Source organism: Schistocerca gregaria, chromosome 8, assembly GCF_023897955.1.
Source record: "Schistocerca gregaria isolate iqSchGreg1 chromosome 8, iqSchGreg1.2, whole genome shotgun sequence".
NCBI lineage: Eukaryota > Metazoa > Arthropoda > Insecta > Orthoptera > Acrididae > Schistocerca > Schistocerca gregaria.
Window position 1 is genome coordinate 113,986,226 of NC_064927.1, and position 21,305 is coordinate 114,007,530.

The window sequence follows — 21,305 nt, forward strand, 5'->3', positions numbered from 1 at the left end:
TTCTCTAGGGGACCAGAGGTGCAATCCTCACAACACATTCCATGGAAGAGGCAGATGCTCTTTGTTCAAGAGTTGGTATAATGGTCAAAGGAGAACTGAGGTAAATAAAAGCAAATGTCATTGTATAATTTTTTGTAAAGTATCATTCCATGTAAATTTTAAGTTGTTGGGAATTACTTTGATGTCCCTCTTAATGACTGTCATAATTCTCTGACTGGAAACATTTGTGATCATTCTTAAACAAACACAGAAAACTGCTTACCCAGAACAGTTTGGTTACAAAACAGTTGTCAAGTGGTAAAAAAAAGGCTTCGTTCTGTCGATTTCCTTTAATGTCAGCCTTTGTTTGTATGCAATAACAATATGAAACAGAATAGATTGCCACCTTGATGTAAAGTGATGCACAGGCACATATCTGAATTATATTGATATGGAAGTCACTGAGATCAATGCACCATTATCGAAAAGAAGTCAGTGGAATGTTTTGCTCTGCCACGTGTCACCATCATCATCATCGTCATCATCATCATAATCATAATCATCATCATCATTGCCATTTAACAGTTCCAGTTTCCCAGGTACTGGTAATGAGCCTCTTCCACTTCATCCTGTCCAAATACACCTGTTGACGAAGAACATCGTCCACTGTTCATCCTCTGGTCACTAGATCAGCCTTAATAGAGTCAATCCATCAGGTTTGAGGTCTTCCTTGTGGTCTTTTCCCATCCACCTGTCTTTCCAAATTTATTTTGGCTCCATTCTCATGCTGTGCCACTGTACTAAAATTTGTTATGCCACCAGCACTTGAGTACTGCTGAAAATGTTACATCACTCACCCTCACAATGTGAACATTCCTATTTGGCATCCAAAGAAAAACAGTCTTGGTAGCTGAGAAACAAAGTGTATTGCCACAAAAAGTGCCTAATACTAGCCCAGGATTGCAGAGAATGAGACCAGTTGGCCATGCCCTAGTCAAGGAGTGCGAAGATTGAGGCCGGTTAGCATGACTACACACAATATGTTTATCACTTTTGACTCTGCAACAGAAACCCACTGCGCTCCTCACAACTCTGAGCCACATGTAAAATGAAGTTTGCTGTAAAAGTTTGTTACATCACTTGCAATATTTCAAATGTAAATACAATTTGTAGCCCTTCAGCCAGGAAGGAAGGAACCAACTGTCTTAAAGCTTGTGTGCAGATCACCTTATCCATGGGTAGTGAATCACATCATTGTGAATTAAATTTTCACGTATCTGCATTTTTGACCCAACTCCTGCAATTCTGCAGTCCAGACTGTATGGTTTACATTATCAACCTTGTAATATTGTAAAAATTTAATCCTTGCTGCTACCACATGCATGTTTTAAAAAAAAATTTTTTTTTGGTAGAATACAAGGGAAATGCACTAAATTTACAAAGGACATTGTACAAATCATCCATCCTAGGATATTGCTGAAGTGTACAGCAGGACCCATACCAGATACAGGTGATACTGATCATATACAGAGAAGGGTAACATGAGTGGTCACAGGTTTATTTTACCCATGGGAGAGTGTCACAGAAATGTGGAAAGAAGTAAACTGGTAGATTCTTGAAGACAGACTTGAAGAATCCCAAGAAAGCCTACTTAAAGTTAAATGATAACTCTCACAGGTATTGTGAACAAAAGATGAGATGAATTACAGCATGCACAGAGGTATTTAAACAGTCATTCTTCCTGTGCTTCATATGTGACTGGAATTGAGAAAAAACCCTAATAACTGTTACAATGAGATGTGCTCTGTGCCATGCACTCAAAGATAGGACTCAGTGGATCAAAACTGTGACCATCTTATTGCTACTATTGTAGCCCACACTCACGGCAGGCCATGACAGTTTATTGAACATTGTCAGTTAGTCCATGAAACAAACAGTAATAGTTCTTGGCAAAGTACCATATTTACTCGAATCTAAGCCCCCCCCCCCCCCCCCCCCCCCTAAAAATGAGACTCAAAATCAAGGGAAAAAAAATTTTCCCGAGTCTAAGAAGCATCTGAAATTTGAGACTCGAAATTCAAGGGGGGAGAAAAGTTTTAGGCCGCATCTCCAAATCGAAACAAAGTTGGTCCATTGTAATAGGAGACACAATTTAGGTCAAATGAATGACGATACATCTACAGTAGTTTGCTTCGAGTCATAATCTTAGCAGTTAAGCTTTACCAGGTAGCCATTGCTATGTGTCAGGTGCTCCGTCCGTATTTATACAGGTCCCTTCCTTTTTCATGTGCTTCGTCTGGTTGGAATTGATTGCTTGTTTTTCTTTGATCTGAAAAGCGCCGTTTTCTTTGTTATAGGTGTTTACGTCACTCTAAGCTGAAAATGCATTACTGTGCTGTGTCATGCATTGTTTGTCGCATTCTGATAGTGTGTGTTTATGGCCTGTCGCCGCTCGTGGCATGGCTTGCTTTAGTGCACACTACCACCGCTTACAATTAAAGAAATAAAAGAGAGAGGAATCGTCTCATTAGCAAAACAATGACAAGATACTGCTATTTGTTGTTACTTACACTGCTGCTTTCTTTGATAATGATCCACAAGAACCAAATAATATACTGCGTATGATAGATGATGTTCTGAACGAGATTTTAGCGAAATTTTTTCTCCGTTTGAAAATCTTTGCAGGCGCCTCTTTAGTACATCACATTCTGCACAGAAATTAGTCATCTTAGATTTAAAAATCTAGTCAATTGCTGTGCTTCATTTCTGACTGTATCATTGTTAGACATAAGAATATTACAAATATAAACATGACATGATATGTTGCGTTTGCTGTTGTCTCACTCTAGTTTCGTAGTTTATTAGGCAGACAGGTTTTAAATGAGATGGCAGCAATCACGAAACAATACATGGAAAAATGTTTATATTCGTATTATTCTTATGGTGAAGATAATACTGCATGTGATTCACAATTCATAGAAGTTCCTATTAGCAACCATCTCTTCTCACAGGTAGGGAAACATTCAGAACATAGAGTTGGCCATATTGACAAACATCCCAAACAGTCTTGCCAGTCGGATTTTCGTAGTACATTGAAATGCTGCTACATTCGAAGATGAACAATACGGAATTTGTATTTACTTCGTTGGATAATGTATGAAAATGCAGTGGTCGAAACTCAGGTGGAGAAAAAAAAAGTTCATCTTCCACCTTTTTTTTTTTAAATTTATTTACTGACGCAGAGTATTTGCTGCTAGTATTTATCGTTGTGCCTACAAAGCATGCCTGTGTAGCGCTACATATATTCGACGGCAGAAGTTAGTTGTGGCGGCACCCACCAACATTTTTCAGAACTTCTACTTGCTTTGCACTCGATTCTAAGCCACAGACGGTTTTTTGGATTACAAAAACTGGAAAAAAGTGCGGCTTAGATTCGAGTAAATACAGTATTAATCTAAGCCACGAATAGAAATTAATGTGAAAGAAATCCAGAGAATTCCAACCATGACATAGTCCAATATAAGCACTTCATAATAAGAGTCCTATCTAGCCTAGTGATGGTTGAGACCACAAGTTCAAGATTTTTCAGCTGTATACACACAGTAGAGAGTACTGGCATTCAGAGTCCACAGGAAGAGGGAAAATATATAACAGCAACTGACTGCAGGGCAGCCTTACATTTGGCTCCCTACAAAAGCTCATGTGATGGGCGTAAGAAATTGGTCATATTCCTGACACAGATGCACATGTTGGACATATGTGACATTACACTTTGATACGTCTGTATCACCAATTTGTATGTCAGGAGGGGTTATTAAAATTTCCTTCTATGTCATGTCTTACCTAGTTTCATTCCATTATATTGATAGTTTAGTTAACATGCCAATAAAATACTGATGAATTTCTTATAATTTAAAGGTGCATTGGTTCAACGCAACACCTTAAGAACCTATATGGTGCTGGGTACACACTAGAGATGAAGCTGCGTGGTGGGGACCGCACACCGACGACACCGTCTTCAGACAGGCACAGCGACCTCAGAGAATTTGTCAATGGGCTTTTCCCTGATGCATCTCTGGAGGAAAGCTTTGCTGATAGGCTGGTGTTTAGTGTACCACAGCATGCCGTCACATCCCTTGCTGAGTGCTTCACACAGCTTGAAAAAGGTGAGAGAGTGACACTTTCTGCAGGAACATGGTAGACGTTTATCTAAAAGAGTTTCTATCACATGGTGTTGTCAGTGAAATTTAGACTCCATACAAAATCATGTAAGTATTCAAATAGTGTATGTTACAAAATAATTATTATATTCTTTGAATGTTAGCAATTGGAAGCCAAGTAACAAAAGACAGTAATCTTATGCATTGCATGTGGCATTTGTAATTTCAATAGTTATATCTCCCAATAAAAATTGCTACTAATTAGTGACAATGTGTCTAACTCAGAACTGGTCACTGCATCATTTTACTTGTAACACCTGCTCTTATTTTTGGAGCATTTGATATACAGCAGCACACTACAACACTATTCAGCTGTAACAGTCATTTGAAGAAATTGGCTTGAAAATTACTCTTGCAGACAAACTTTAAAAATATCTAAACTTGGAAGATACACTACTTGCTCTTGTGGTTATGTGGACAGTTGTTTATTAATCAGAAGGTCATGTTAGAATGATATTAAGACATGCTATACTGATATCAAATACGAAGCAATTTCCCAATGCTCTGCAAAATATTATTTATTTGGACATGAACTGGCTTTTGACTCCCTAAGCTATCAACAGATTACAACCAAATGTCACAAATGCATACCAAATGTGTGAGTTGCATAGGTATTACTTCTATAGAAGATACAAAAAGTGATTTCTCAGACATGTTCACAAGGAAGTATTACATTTGTATGTCACATAGGAAGAACCTATGACTGAAAATGGAAAAAAGGGAGATTTTTGTATGGATATCATTCCATTTAAAAGAGATGGAAAATGAAGTTGAACTTATAATTGTAATCTAATATACAGAATGTTACAAAAAGGTACGGCCAAACTTGCAGGAAACATTCCTCACACACAAAGAAAGAAAATACGTTATGTGGACATGTATCCGGAAATGCTTACTTTCCATGTTAGAGCTCATTTTATCACTTCCTTCAAACCACATTAATCATGGAATGGAAACACACAGCAACAGAACGTACCAGTGTGACTTCAAACACTTTGTTGCAGGAAATATTCAAAATGTCCTCCGTTTAGCGAGGATACATGCATCCACCCTCCGTCGCATGGAATCCCTGATGCGCTGATGCAGCCTTGGAGAATGGTGTATTGTGTCACAGCCGTCCACAATACGAGCACGAAGAGTCTCTACATATGATACTGGGGTTGTGTAGACAAGAGCTTTTAAATGCCCCCATAAATGAAAGTCAAGAGGGTTGAGGTCAGGAGAGCGTGGAGGCCATGGAATTGGTCCGCCTCTACCAATCCATCGGGCACCAAATCTGTTGTTGAGAAGTATATGAACACTTCAACTGAAATATGCAGGAGCTCCATCGTGTGTGAACCACATGTTGTGTTGTACTTGTAAAGGCATATGTCCTAGCAGCACAGGTAGAGTATCCCGTATGAAATCATGATAACGTGCGCCATTGAGCGTAGGTGGACGAAACTAAAATGAGCTCTAACGTGGAAATTAAGTGTTTCCGGACACATGTCCACATAACATCTTTTCTTTATTTGTGTGTGAGGAATGTTTCCTGAAAGTTTGGCCGTACGTTTTTTGTAACACCCTGTATGCATAACTGAAACTTAAGTTAACAGAGGGGAGAAAAGAAATTTATTTTGGTCATTTAACATAAAGCTCGCATCCTGTATCATATGTTTATTATCTTCAAGTACATCCAGTGGGACAATCTTTCTGTTTTCTTAACAGTATGTAAAATTACACAAACTACACCATACGCGTCAATTTCTGTCAAAAGATGTTCAGCAAACGGTTGAATCTGTCTTTCCTAGTACCCAGCTTCTTTCATGTTCTGATAACTTAACTGCCACATGTCTGCCTAGCTGACTTAGTTATACTTTCTACAGTGCTTGCATGTGATTTTATTCACGTCACTCTCTGACAAAGATTGAAATTTGTTTTTACCCTTGAATAAAAAAGGTGAGATGCTTTTGGTACTGTAAAATGCAGCTGCTGTTGTGTGATTCCTATTATGAAGATAAAAAAAATTAAAGAAGAGACTCCCAGCTCCATTGTGATGTGACTTTATCATGGTGGGAATCCTAAAGTTGTTGTTATGTATCTAGTTGTCTAGTGGTACCAGTCCATAAACACATTATCCATGCACTTGACCCAGTATTTAATTTTTGCAACTCAGTGACTTATTTTGTAAGAAATAGATGTTCAGAATTGTCCATGAAAATTTCAGTCAATATAGGATTAAGAGGAGAAAACTATAACTAGGTCATCAGAACCTATAGTACATGTTTTTAAACTAGAAATAAATGTGTTTCACACATATTTGAGAATCATGTAGTATGTAACATAATCCTGCAAGATTAGTTAAGATTTGTGCAAAAGATCTATTTATGTTTTTACACATTCATCAGTGAGACTATTTGTAAATAAAGTTATGATGTCAAGTGAACAAATTTAGAAGTGGGTGAGGCTTCTATTTCTTTAATTTTATCAACAAAACCTTTCGAGTTTGACACCAAACTTTGGTTTGAAATTTGTGTTCTTTGTAACGATGTAATCAAGCTATCTCACTACTAAGTAACAAGGAACAACTGAATTTAATTTTGTTGTCATGTTCCGCCAAGCACTGACACAAAATTCAATACATGACAGCTTGCTTTGACAATAAAACGTAGTTAAAATTAAGACAAAATCATTATAAAACATTAACGAATTCATATACACAGACATATAATTGTTTACAGGATAGGTTCTCAAGGATTATTTTGTTGTCCGCATTATTATTTTATGTAAATATACTTACAAACAAATTATCTGATAATGATAATGCAAAAATTCACATTTTTCATTTGTTTCACAATACACCCAAATTATGATATGAGATCCACTAAGTTTCATCATTACTTCATCAACTTAGGCAATCAAATCACAAAAACTTACTGCTATGACTCAATTTCACAACTTTCTCAAGTAACTGATCACATTTCTATACAGTTTTATTTATTTGGAGCATGAAGTAACGTAAGCATTTTGTGCATCCACTTGATTTAAAATCTGAAACTAGTAGTAAACTCTTTAGACAAAATATTAACCACCAAGGGAAAAAATCATACTGGTTGCTTTTGAGTGCTACAGGTGGTATAGAACTGGCACCAGACAGTCATAGACATACGACAGAATGGCAGAAAGAATATACCATTCCCTACACTATTAGCATCCATGGAACCCCTGAATGACTGTACAGTAACTGTTCATCAGGGATGAAACTGCTCAGTGTATGGACAAAGCAGCATTTAAAGGATCTAGGAATATCTATGATAAAGAGGAAGGATTGTTGCATAGCAAAACACCGGTTGTTACTGAAACCTAGGATAATTTTAGACTTGACAGAGTGTGAAAACTGTTCACTTCAGACTGTAGTTTTGAGAATGTATTTTTAGCATTTTAAGTGAGCACCATACTGATGGATCCAAATGGAGGACATTACTGGCTGGTTTACCATTTCTTCCATCTATGTCTTCAGAAACTGCCTGCCTAGTGTGTTCACTGTGTTTGATCCTGAACACTCTGTGATTTATAAAACTTTGGATCAGATGAAACAAGATCATGGTTTGAAATTTTTGATCAATTCTGACTCACTTAGCAGATAAAACCATCCACAACATACAAGATGCCATTCTCCAGTATCAAGTACAACAAAAGGAGGTATCATTCAGCTGAATACCAGGTATTATGAACCTCTATTCCTTGCTGGCCGCGATGGCTGAGCAGTTCTAGGCGCTTCAGTCCGGAACCGCACGACTGCTACAGTTGCAGGTTCGAATCAAACAGCCTCAGACAAATGATCTCACAAAGTACGACAAAGTACTGATACTTTACATTCAAAGATATTAATACACAATTAGTTCTTGTAAAAATTACTGTCAAATTATTTTTCAGAATAAATTATAAAATGACATTCATATTTTCAAATATGATCACAATTTTAAATTAAATTGCATATGAAAAATAATTATGTTTTCTGAAAATAAATCCTAATTGAATGTGAAATTTATAAAATTTCTGTTTATAAAAATATAAGATTAACTTATATTATCAGAATTACAATAAATACAAAATTAAGATTTTGATTTCATTGGATCGTTTCGTTAATTTAAACGAAGTTCCATATTCTCCAGTCTGTGACAAAAATAGGTGCACTGATCAGCTCCATTACACATGGCACAGGGGGCTTCATGGGAATGAATTAGCTGATACCACTGGCAAGGAGGCGTGTACCATTCTGAATGTAATCTGCTGTCCTATCCCACTGCACTCTATGATGTCATTGCTGAGAAAGTCTGTCATGTGCCTTTGTGGAGGAAGAGTGGCTCCATTGATGGATAACAAGCTGTGATCAATAAAAGGAACTATAAGGCTGTGGCATGCCTCACTCCAGCCATGTAGAAGTGATGTAATCTGCTTAACACATGTTAGAGTAGGACACAGCCCCATGATGCCCTGATTACAATTTGCCATATTATAACTCAATGTCTTTTATATAAATGATAAAAAGGATATAAGCTGGTTTATTAGCAGGCCTGTACTCAATTTGAGAGGACTTGTACATAAATAACTGTCAAAAAAATTGATTTTTTAAATTTTTGTCGTAAATAATTCTCTGTAGTTTTCTAAATGAGAAAAAGTTTACTTCCAGGTAAATGGGCCTCAGAAAGTACCAAAATTAGAGGAATTTAAAAGTGTCTGCACACACCACATCCCCATGGCACACATTCAGCCCTGTTAAAAATAAACTTTTGCTCTCATTTGTTTCATTTTTATGACTTTTTAGTCCCTTAAGTTGGGTAATTTGCAAAAGCTTTACGGTAGCTTATCTCTTGTTTATACAGTGAGTTTAGTCATTATTTGCTGTTGTTTTGGTGCAGATATATTGTTTACATTGAAGTAATTGTGTGTGTGAGTTTCTTATTCCACTTCAAAACAATGGGAAGAATTAAGAAGTTTGGTGTTAAACAATGTAAATTTTTTGGAAGTTGGTTCACCAAATGGATTAACTCTGCTAATACTGAAATACAATATGATACAACACTTGTATTGTACAAGTGCTTCAAAGCTAAAACTGAAGTATTTGGACAATGGGCTTGACAGTAATAATGCTGATAACAGACACTATCGATTCAGGTTGTTATTGTTGAACTCTATGCTCTATCTGAACTGGTAAATGAAGCTTTGCAGTGCAAGCAATGCGGCAATAGTGGTCTGAAGGTAGTTGAGGATATACATTCTAGAAGAGGTTGAATATCAAAATTAAGAATTGTTTGCAATTTTTGTGATATAAATGAATATGGTTATTCTTGTGATGTATCTAAACAGAGAATGTATAACACAAATATTAAACATGCTTATGCTGTGAGATGTATAGGCAAAGGGCACAGAAGTGCACAAATTTTCTTTGCTCTTATCGACTTACCAGCCCCTAAAAGGTTTGACGGGTACAATAAAATTATTCTACAGACTTTAGAAGAAGTAGCAAATAATAGTATGAAAAATGCCGTTCGAGGAAAGTGTAAACATGAATGACGACAGCTATACATGTATGTCTGCAGCCCTGGATGCATCCTGACAACAAAGAGGCCATAGGTCCCTAAATGATTTAGTGGCAGATACCTTCTTGGAGAATGGTAAAGTCATTGATGTAGAATGTATTGTCAAGTACTGGTATGGCTGTACTAGTGGAATTGAAAATCTTAAATGTTTGATTAATTTTAGATGTTATTGTGGGTGATGGAATCTTAAGGTGTTGTGAAGATATTTCACAAGTCAGTGAAGAAATGTGGTGTGATATATACATCTTATCTAGGACAAGGAGAATCAAATGGGTACCAAGAAGTTCATGAATCCAAACCTTATGCTGGCACAAAAATTGAAAAAAGTGGAATGTGTTGCATGTCTCCACAAAAGGTTAGGGACAAGATTGAGGAACTTGAAGAGGAATTTGAAGCGAAATAAATTAGTGGATGTGGTTGGCTTACAGGTGAAGAAATAGACAGGTTGCAGTATTAAGGACAAGTGATGAGACAAAATAAAAATGAACTTGAGGGAATGAAAAAGGCAGTGTGGGCTACCTTCTTTCATAAATCCTCCACAGATAACAACCCATGCCATGCACTCTCTGCCCACCTGGCAGTGATTCATGGTGTGGCTACCATGGTGTGACTCTTAACTCAAAATGAGAATTACAACCATAAACATTCTTTGCCATTCACTATAATGGAAGTTATAAAACCTATATATAGGGATATTACGGCTAGATTATTAGAGAAATGTTTACATCGTAGGGTTCAAAATCCAAATGAAAGTTTCAACAATTGTATATAGGAATAGATACCAAAAACAGTTCTAGTAGGACTAAATATTTTGAAAATAGTGTGTTAGATGTTGTTCTATGTTTCAATAATGGTGCAGTGTCAAGGCTTAATATTATGGAACTAATGGGAGTGCATAGAGCTCTAATAGCCATTGACCAAAGAAGACTCTTCAAAGCAGAAAAATCAGTGTTGGAAGCTACCAAAGAAGCAAGAATAAGAAGAAGGAGAATGAAAAAATGAAGGGAGGAAGGACAACACAGGAAGCAAGATGAATATGGGCTTGGGATGCATTAGTACCATGCAAGTTTAATAGAAAAAGCAAGATTTAACTTCAACTTCACTTTCCTGAAATATTTTATACTGTCTTAAAACATTCTTAACTAAAAAGTAGATTACTCTTGTGACTTAACTTTAAAAATAAAAAGCATTTTTGTAGAAAAACTCTAAATTCATTTACAAAATTTTTTATAATTATAATTAAAATTTTTTTGTGCCACTATTTATGACAGCACCATCTTTTCAATAGTTTGATTTAAAGATAATAGTCTAAAGAACTTACAGGAAAAAATAAACCTTCTACTTTGTTTCTATTTTGAGTAATGTTTACCTATGATGTACATAAATAATTAGCATGGTTTAGTCACTTGCAACAAAAAATACTATTAAAAAAGTGTGAGAGCAAAAGCTGTGGTTCATATACAAAAATGTTTCCAAAAATTGTCTTAAAAAGATGGTAAGCATTATATGGGCTTACAAATCATATTCTTTGAGTTATACAGTTTAAAAAAACTGACAATTTTTTCAAGGTTTCCACTGCCATTCACAAACCAGTACCCTTAAGCTATCAAGCAAGGGATTTTAGTGTGTGTAGGAATGGTTGGCTCATCCAAATATTACATTATAAGAAAAAGAAAAAGATGCACTATGAAAGAATTATCCAAATGGGATAAAAATTGGTGGATATGATGTACATGTTGTGGAATTTTTTTTTTTTTTAAGGTGAGCAAGCATCATAATTTTGTGTGTGTGTTTGTGTTTATTTGTGTCTCTATCAACATACCAACACTTTCGTTTGGTAAGTTACATCATCTTTGTTACACACATTTCTGTTCAATTTGGATAATTCATTCATGATTTGCATTTTTTTTGTCTTAGTGTATATTCCTGATCAGCCAGCCACCTTTCCTTACTTACTTCCCTGTGTTTCTCTGGTTGGTATAATATTTTAACTCTCTTCATCTCATGGGTAATTGTAAAGCTGCTGATAAGAATGACATTTCACACCCTAAACAAACAACAGGAGCTATCATGCTTGGACGTGCTCATTATCATACACTATTCAAACTTGTCCAGTTTGTTGATTCACCTATGCAGGTTCTCCAATGTATCCACAATGAGTGGTATGCCACTTTCAGCTATGTAATGCTGCATAATTAAAGTCTTCATAAAAAGATCCTAACTGACAAGAAATGGAGACAGGTGTCACATCCCGTCATTGAAAATTGGTTTCAATCCCAGCAGTAATTGTTGCAGTCAGTTAATGTAGGTCCAGCTAAACCAGTTTCCATTCGAACATTGCCACGGCCATTACATGCAATGGACATATGGAGGCATGCAGCTTGCAAAAGACCACGTGTCTCAATTGCACAGAAACAAGGCAATAGCTGACTGGAGGCCTGTAGTATGGTCCAGAGGGAGACAATTTTGCCTCTTTGCTTGCACTAACGAGTCAATGAGGCATTTATCTACCGGTGTGTAGAGAGCATAGTTCAAGCCTCCAGTGGTTCTCTGATGTTTGAGGATGCTATTCAATCCATGACTTGGACCCTCAATTCAGTTTACTGTGAACATGGACCTATATGTTTATTTCAGTATTAAAATGTTGCCAATTCTTCTACATGCTCATAATAGGCATGGTGTGGACACTGCCACCTTCCAAGACTACAAAAGTCATGTAGATGTGTTCCTGGTCTGATGAACAGTTATGCCTTGTCTGGCCTGTGCTAAATCACCTGATACTAATCTCAAGGAAAATATCTGGGACTGTTTGGAGCTGCAGGTGAAACACAATTTGATAGCTCTACTGGATCTGATCATTGGTATGTGGCTTCACATGGATGTAACATACCTGACAAAACTTGTGGACTCTCCTCACTGTATTAAGGCCATTATCAAGGCTAAAGATGGTGGTACACAGTATTAGTGTGATATCTCCAGAAGATGAGTAATCTTTTGCGAGGCTCAGTTCGAAACCTGTCTTCCAGCTTTTGTGTTGTGTAGGGTTTAGTCAATTTAAAAATACCAACCTCTTATTGACTTTATACAAAAATCTGTAATAGATTTCCAGCATTTAATTAGGAAACTTTCTCTTCCGTTGTTGTAACCCTCATTTTATGGCCAAAAGGCATGTACTCAACACAAATAAACTTCTGTAACAACAGATTAAGACTGTGTACTAGTCCACAAAAAATAATAGTTTTGGTTGAAAGTAGTAGGAGCCAAGTGAGAAATTAATATAAGCCAAAGAAGAAATTAATATGTGATAGTTCTTACTGAAATTTATGTAAGTCCACGCTTAACTAATTCACTATGCACATGTAATGTACATATGACATTAAGCAAATTTCCATTAACGCTTCACAGTATGATGTCCTCATAAGACAAAACACTATGCAACATAAAGCTCAGTTGGTACAGGTAATCAGTTCACTTCTATATGTGAAGGTAGATAACAGCAACTGCATGATGGTCCAACATCAGTGGCCTTATGTTTTCCTACTACAGTAGTGCATGTGATAGGTCTGCGATATCTGTACTGTTACCACCACAGGTGACCTCACCAGATGTGTCATATGCCATATATCAATACATTTGCAACTTCTGTTTGCACATCCAGTGGGATTACCAAAGCAAAGCTTTTGTGATTGAATGAGGGTATAGCTTTGCAGCAGTTTTGCTCTTTTGTTTGCCTGTCACAATACCACTTTAAAATCACTTCCTTGTGAGTGATTCAACAATTTCAATATGCAGTCTCAAACATGAACACTTTGTCCAAGAAACAGTTCTTGGCAAGATTCACTAAGTGAGATGTATTAGCAGAAACAAAAACTTATCTTCAACGATCAGCAGGATTGCTGAAGTTACAGTACCCCACTGATGTACCTTTCATCTTTCTCTTCATATTTTTCTTATTAATAAAGAATAAATAACTAATCACAACTGACTCAAACACATGCAGACATTTGAATTCATGCTTTGGTTCATGCATCATGTCCCATCTCTCATAATGGAGGTGGAACCATATGTAGTAGCACACCCTTTAGCCTTGTTTCTATCCACCTTGGTCATCAGTAATACATGTTGAGGTTATACAACCCAACCTGAGTATATGTACAACAGGTAGAATGTGATATTACATTGCTCTTTTTGTGTATAGCCTGTTATTTTAATGTTATTCATTCTATTTGAACTGATGCTGTTGTTTTAATCAAAGGGTAGAGACTAGCAGAAACAGGTGAAAATTCTGTCACTCTTTACTGATGTTTATGATCTGAACTTCAAATATAGTAACTGATTCAATTCATATACTTTTACAGGATATATTTTGAAATTTATAATTATGTGTAATTAATTGGTAGTTTACAATATTCCATAAAAAGAACTAAATATTTTCTTTGGTTCTACAGCAAAGCAGGAGCTTGATATAGAAGAATACAGCTTCAGCCAGACAACGCTGGAACAAGTTTTTCTGAAGTTTGGTCACTACGATGAAGTGAATGGTGACTGAGGCAACTCCAGATTTTTTGTTGATGACTTACTTTCATCGTGTGTAAAAAAGATAAATAGTTCGTTATCATGTTTTAGGGCTGTAAATATTTATGAAGTACAACAAAAACGTTTTAGGTAGTGTAAAAAAAACAAGAAGTTGAAATTAAAAAAAAATCCATTGAATCATTTACACTATCCAACAAGATGAAGGCTGTTTTTCAATATGCATGTGAAGTCTGAGTCCCCCTTACAATTCATTGTCAGATTTGTATCGACAGTTCTAAATATTTTTGACATTGTTTTATTAAAGTGTTGGTGCCACAATCTGGTTTGAAAGGTGATGAAACTGAATACATAATGTTGCTATAAAAAGGTATGAAGGAGAATTTCTTATGGAGGCTCTAAGATCTGGACTCTCAGTGTAAAAATTATGACTGTGTGCCTGAAGGAGTCATGTCGTGTGTTATGTGATGTGATGTAATGTTGTTATCATTTATGAGACAGTGTTTTTGTCAAATTTGTGATACTGGAGCTAAGATCTTATACCTAATTGTGTTGCTAAATGGATGCAGCTGGAATTAAATAGGTTATCTGAACAAACATTAACTTTACGTTGTTGTCATTTTCAGGAAGAGAAAATATGTGTATTGTGTTTATAGCAGTTTGAGTAACAAGGAAATTGCTTGCATTGAACATAAAAAACTTGTTTCCAAAGATATATCAACACTTTCATTGTTCGTTTGAAAACTGAGTATGAGTTGCACATTTGTTTAAATTGTTTTAATTTTCAGCATCATTGTTCTAAAAAATTGTCAAGAGGGCAAAGTGTATGCAGTAAATTTTCTTAAAAGAAGAATGAAAAAGCATTAGTATTTTTTGTAGAAAATGTAATGTAGTTGTCATTATTTGATGTACAGCAAGGCACAAGAAGCATTTGCCCTTGTTTTGTTGTAAGTAATTTTCTTAAAACTGAAATGAGACTGTATTTGTGATTTTTCAGAGAATCAGTATTTTTAATTTTATTAGTATGCAATACATTAATGGCAAAAGGATTTTGTAATTTTAAATAATGGAACAAGTCAGTGGCATATGGATTAAAAACATTGCCAAAAGTACTTTGTGAACATCACAACGAATAGGGTTCCATATAGAAGGAGCTTGTTTTTAATCTTTAAGAGAGCTACAATTATAATCATACATTTCATTTGGCTGTGATTTTGAAACACATTTTATCTGCTTTAAATAAGTGTTTGCAAATGGGATATGAGAAATAATGAAGCAGTGTTTACCATTTTCATGCACCATATTTCACTATACTGGTAAACACACTGTAATAAAAATGAATTTTTCATGAAAGGAATCTTTGTTTGCTATTATTTACTTACTTATTTATTTTTAGGAAATTTGCATATCTTACAGTTAGGTCGTTGCATCTCAGCATTTCATATAAAAAGTAATGTTCCCCAAAATATAGGGGCACAGCAGAAAAAAGTATTCCTTTGAATTGCTTAGCATGGATTTTAATTCTGTCCTCAAGGAAATGCATTTTCTTTCAAAAATGTAGGAAACATAAAAAAGAAATAGATGAAAGTTTTGTTCCGTGAATTCTGAATAATCGGGTACGAAGTAGGCACTGCAGCTATGAATAAATAAAATAAACATAACAGTAATAACTTAATTACAACTCAGCTGTTCCACCTTGTGCTCTTCTCTCATCTTATTATTTCTACATTTTAAGTTGAAATTCCACTTATAATGTGAAAGAGTCTGTGACAAAAGTACACTCTTAAATTGTGGCTGAAATTTAATTGATACAAATTTATGCATTTCTCCTTTACTATTATTATTTTTATTGTTATTATTATAATTATTATTATTAGTTTGTGAATATTATCTGAAGAAGCCATAGATCATTCACAATATTTTATTTTCCCATGTAAGTACTCTCCACCCAGTCAGCCAGCCACCCCCATAGCCTTCAGCTTGCTTGCTTTTGTTTAAATGATTTATTATAATCAGGAAACAACGACTTTAAAAGCTGTTTGTCAATTGCACACTTTTTATAAAAATTTACAAAATACGAATATAGTGGTTTTAATAAATCTGTTATATATTTTCATTTTAGTGAGGGACAGTTCTTTAAAGCACATTCTTTTTTATAAACTACTGTGAAGTCTGATATAAAATTATAAGTTTTTGAATTCATAATTTGACATTTAAAATGTACATAATTGATGTACATGGTATCAAAATTCTTGTTGGTATTATACATTAAAATAATTTATGTTTAGTTTCTCTCAAATGAGATATCTACGTGAATGCTGTCTCTTAAAGAATTACAACATAGTAGTGTGGTTTTTGTAAATGTGTTTAAACTGGGAGTGACTTGGCCATTGAATTAGAAATATCTTGCTTCGTGAAATGTCTTGTTCTGTTTTGTGGCATTTTGATGGATTAAATCAGCAAAACTTTAGTATTCCTCCAAGAATAACTACATTAGAGGGAGGCAGATAAATCTAAGATTTTATTTATTTATTCATCCTTTGATCATTCACACATTACTATCTATTGAAAATTTGTGTGAAGAAAACAAAGAAAGATTTATGATAAAATCTAGAGAATTTGTTAATTTTATTTTGAAAGTTTTATTGCAATCAATGCTGCTTAAATATAGAAACATTTGTATAATATTTACCTGAAAGAGTATGCATTTCTTATGCTCAGCTAAAAGTATCTATTATACACAGTTATGTGATATTAATTTTGTTACAGTAATTATTTAAGAGCAGACCAACTAAATGCTAGCAATTTAGACACTCAATTATTAAGCCATTTCATATGTAGAATATTTCTAAAAAGTTATAAAATAGTGAAAAGGAACAGCAGAGCTCAAGCTAGGCAATTTCTTGCAAATTATTGCTTTATTTCAGTCTTAAAATATTGCTATTCAGTAGATTTTGTGGAAACAATATTTTGAAATTATTCATGTTTTAGTTTTATATTATAATAAGCCAGCTGGTCTGGTGCAAGTGTCATTTTCAGCAGCTTGTTTTAATATATGATAGTCATAGTGTCAACAACAGACATATTCTTCTTCTGTAGGGGAAAAATAATAAAATTATAGCAACATTTATGCTAAGGGTGAAATCTGTTTATAATAGACAAGACTGCATTTCAAATTTAATGATATTTGTTATTTAATAAACAGTGTAAATTGTAAAGTGAAAAATTCATAGAGAATGGACAGAATGTTTAGAATGTCATATGAAGATTTTTTGTCAAAGCATAATTTTCATTAAATGTACATAAATTATTTTTTTATTGCTGTTGTGCAGTTAGTGTGTCACATTGTTTGGACAATCTCACTGCCAAGATCAGTCATTTTCAATAGACATCCTAACTGTGAAAGTAAGCACAACGTAAAGTGAAATTATGCATGTTATTTACTTAGAATATATTGAGATTACTCTGTAAACTGTTACCAAATAATGACTTGTTGGGAGACAAATAGTTCTGTATTCAATAACTTACAAAATTAAGTACCTGAATCCCATTACACCAGTTCTCAAGTGAAAGTCAACGAGTATTGGCCTTTGGATAAGAGTAGCTTTCCAGGAAAACTATCACAGGGGCCTGTGTCTATTGTTTCACGTACAGCACTTAGATTACATGGAAGTCTGTGCGGACAGAATAAAGAGATAATGGAACAATATTAGTTTTGTCTGTACTGAATGAACATGTGACCTACAATATTAATTCTTTCTCTCTCTCTCTCTCTCTCTCTCTCTCTCTCTCTCTCTCTCTCTCTATCTCTCTCTCTCTCTCTCTCTCTCACACACACACACACACACACACACACACACACACATTCTGGTCAGATTTTTCTTCAGATGGTGAGTTCTGCAGTCGGACGGCAATTATATTACAGCTTCTTTACCAGTACAGAATATAAATACCTCTTGCCCGAACTAAAATATGCCTGTGTTGAGTGCATATCAAAGCCGGATTTTTATATTTTTAAATATTGATGGAAAGTTATAAGCAAAAATTTTGGACCAAACTGAATTTTGCTTATTAGAATACAAGAGCATATCACTCTTACAGAACTGAAATAAAAGAAAAACTGTACAGCATTAACATTTTACAAAAAAGTCACTTATATTTAAAAAGAATTGAGTCATGTGTAAACACAATACATGGTAGAGGGAAAAAAAGACAAAAAATAGTGATTTTAATACTTCATACTCATTCAGAGAGGCTTCTTAATAAATATGTTTTAAAAGTTTTCCTCAGTACATGTGTTGCAGTTATGGCTGATCCACTACAAATACAAAACTATAAATCATGGGTGAAATCTTTGTGACAACTGGACTTAAGCAAACATGTGCTGACCACTGTCATGAGCAGCAGCCATTTACACACCCAAGGTGATTGTACATATTTTCTGATGTCATTTACATATATTCCATTATCAATGTCAGTTTTTATCAAGAGGTATCCAAAAAGACTTTCCCAAATTCAGCTCCTGTAGATTCATCTTGATGAATTCCACCTGTCCTCATTTCAGTCCTGGTGACATCGTTACAGCATCCTTGATTAAAATATCTCATTTTAGCCATTTATTTATTTCCTGTCCCATCTAATCATTCCCAGTTTGTTCCTGTCATTGTGCTTACAACACTATGAATTTAGGTTTACTGTGCAACAGGTAAGAGGGAGTTATAGTGACAGGTGAGAGAAAGGCTATCATCACATCATCATCATCATCATCATCATCATAATCATCATTTATTGCACCTACACAGGCTATTTGGGCTCATGGCAGAATACAAAAATATACAAAAACAAGACATACATAGAACATAATGAAATGATTAACACATCAAGTCTAAAAAACATGACAAAATAGTTATAACAACATGTATGTTTGTCTGTTTACTTTTGTCACTGGCATCTTCAGTGCTGGCTGTTGAATCTGTTTCTTCCAGGATCTTTACCTCATTTGCAGATTATGTCTTGGAAGTCTGCTAATTGGCTGGCACAGAAACACTCTGTTTGGGAGAGTGACCTCTGCTTGTAGAATATGTCCTGCACACAGTAGCTTACTTTTTGCAATCACTCTCCCAATATCAGCTTTCTTAAGCCACCAATACCAGATCTTCATTGTGCCTTCTTTCTCATGTTACACATTCTGCTTTGTATACCAGGTCATAGACCTTCCTCAAAATCTTCCTCTCAAATGCACCCTTCCATCATCTGTGTACTTGATCATGTCTCACAACCATACAATACAACTGGTCAAACTAGTAACGTGTGTAGCTGTATGTTGCTTTCCTGATATACAATGCATAACATGTATAGGTTGTTTAAACTGTAGTACATCTGGTTTTTCACTTGTTATTATTTGTTGAATTCCTTTCTCTATCTCACTTTTATTCGACACTACTGACTCCAGGTACTTGAATTTTTCAACTCTTTTAGAATTGTAACCATCTATTTACATCCATATCATTTTGTCAATGAGAGACTACTACATACTTTATTTTCTCATTGTTGACCAGTAACCCTAGTTTACTTGCTTCTAGCATAAATTGTGAGGCAGCTACCGTCACCTCATTCAGAGTTTCACCCACAATCATCCTATTATAGACAGTTGAATGGCTCACCTTTTCCAGCACTATGTTGAACAGAACTGGTGAGAGAGGGTATCCCTGTCTCAACCCCTTCTTAACTGCAAAGAGTGCTGACAATCGATCTGCAAAGCGTACTTGCCAACTTGATCCATTGTAACAAGCTGCAATCACCCTAACACGCTTCACTGGTATGCTGAACTGCTGCATTGTCTTCTAGAGGGATGTCCAATTAATGCTGTTGTATGCCTGACAGAAGTCAATGAATATAGGATTTTTTTTTTACCAAATTCATAAAATTTCTCCATCATTTGTCTCTGTGTGAATATGGGGTCAGTGGTTTGAATGTCCAGTGGTAAATCCACACTGGTATGTGCCTACAATCCCTCCAGGCAATGGTTTTAGCTGACTTAGTATTAAAGAGGTGCACACTTTATATCCTATCTCCAGCAGTGAGATCGCTTGATAACTATGATCTTTTGTATCATTGCCGTTTTTAAAAATTGGGCATATCATTGCCTTTTTCCAATCTGCAGGGATCTCCTCTGCTGACCTTATTTTGACCATAAGCTGTCTCAGATCTTCTGTTACTGCTTCCACCTGTACCAAAACAACTCGGCATTGATGCCACTACCTCCTGGAACATTATTGTTTTTAAGGCTGTCCAGGATGGTTTTTATCTCATCTGATGCTTGCTCAGGAACTTCTTCTTTTGTTCCTTCTAATCTCTCTGGTTCTTTTGTTTCTACCTGATCTTCATGATATTTTTGTCAAAATATCTTCCAAAGGCATCTGCGTGCTCCATTGAAGGAACCATTCTTTCCTCATCATCTATTAGTATTAAAATTTCCAGTTCATAAACACCTCTTGTAAACCTTGTCCGCCAAGCCGAGTGGGTTGCTTTCGTTGGCTCCTCAATCAACTTAATTAATGGTTACCATATTTTCATTTCTTCTTCCTTATGGTTCTGTCTGTCAACCCTCTTTCCATTGGCTAATATATTAGATCAAAAGACGTTGTGCCAGGAGGAGAGAATTGTATTCAAGACTCAAAGGTGCACTACAAGCAGTACTGAAAAATTCTTTGGATCAGACACCAAAAAGCAGCCAGTCTGCAGGGTCTCACTTGCTTCACTGAAACTTCACCACCTGTGTGAACAGCACAGCTCAGAACAATAAGGACAGAAAAACAAACTGGTGGTCACTAGGACATTACATGTCTAATCTAATATCTGACAAATGTATAGCATTGTAAGTTGTGAATATTGGTGCCAATTGACGTAGTGATCATAGTAGTGGCTTAGTATTAATTGTGGTATGCCACAGTACAAAACTCCGAACCATAGTATTAGAATATTCACGGCG

General features: G+C 35.4%; 1 protein-coding gene across 2 annotated transcripts in view; it reads left to right on the forward strand.

The window, feature by feature from the left end:
- Window positions 1–17,819, forward strand: part of LOC126284038 (cholesterol transporter ABCA5-like) — a 333,206-nt gene extending 315,387 nt beyond the window's left edge. For both annotated transcript variants that reach the window (XM_049982602.1, XM_049982603.1), the window contains 3 exons: window positions 9–100; window positions 3,898–4,145; window positions 14,230–17,819. In XM_049982602.1, the coding sequence (XP_049838559.1) occupies window positions 9–100; window positions 3,898–4,145; window positions 14,230–14,330 (441 nt within the window). In that variant the 3' untranslated portion in view covers window positions 14,331–17,819. The remainder of the gene's footprint in view (window positions 1–8; window positions 101–3,897; window positions 4,146–14,229) is intronic.
- The last annotated feature ends 3,486 nt before the right edge of the window (window positions 17,820–21,305 follow it).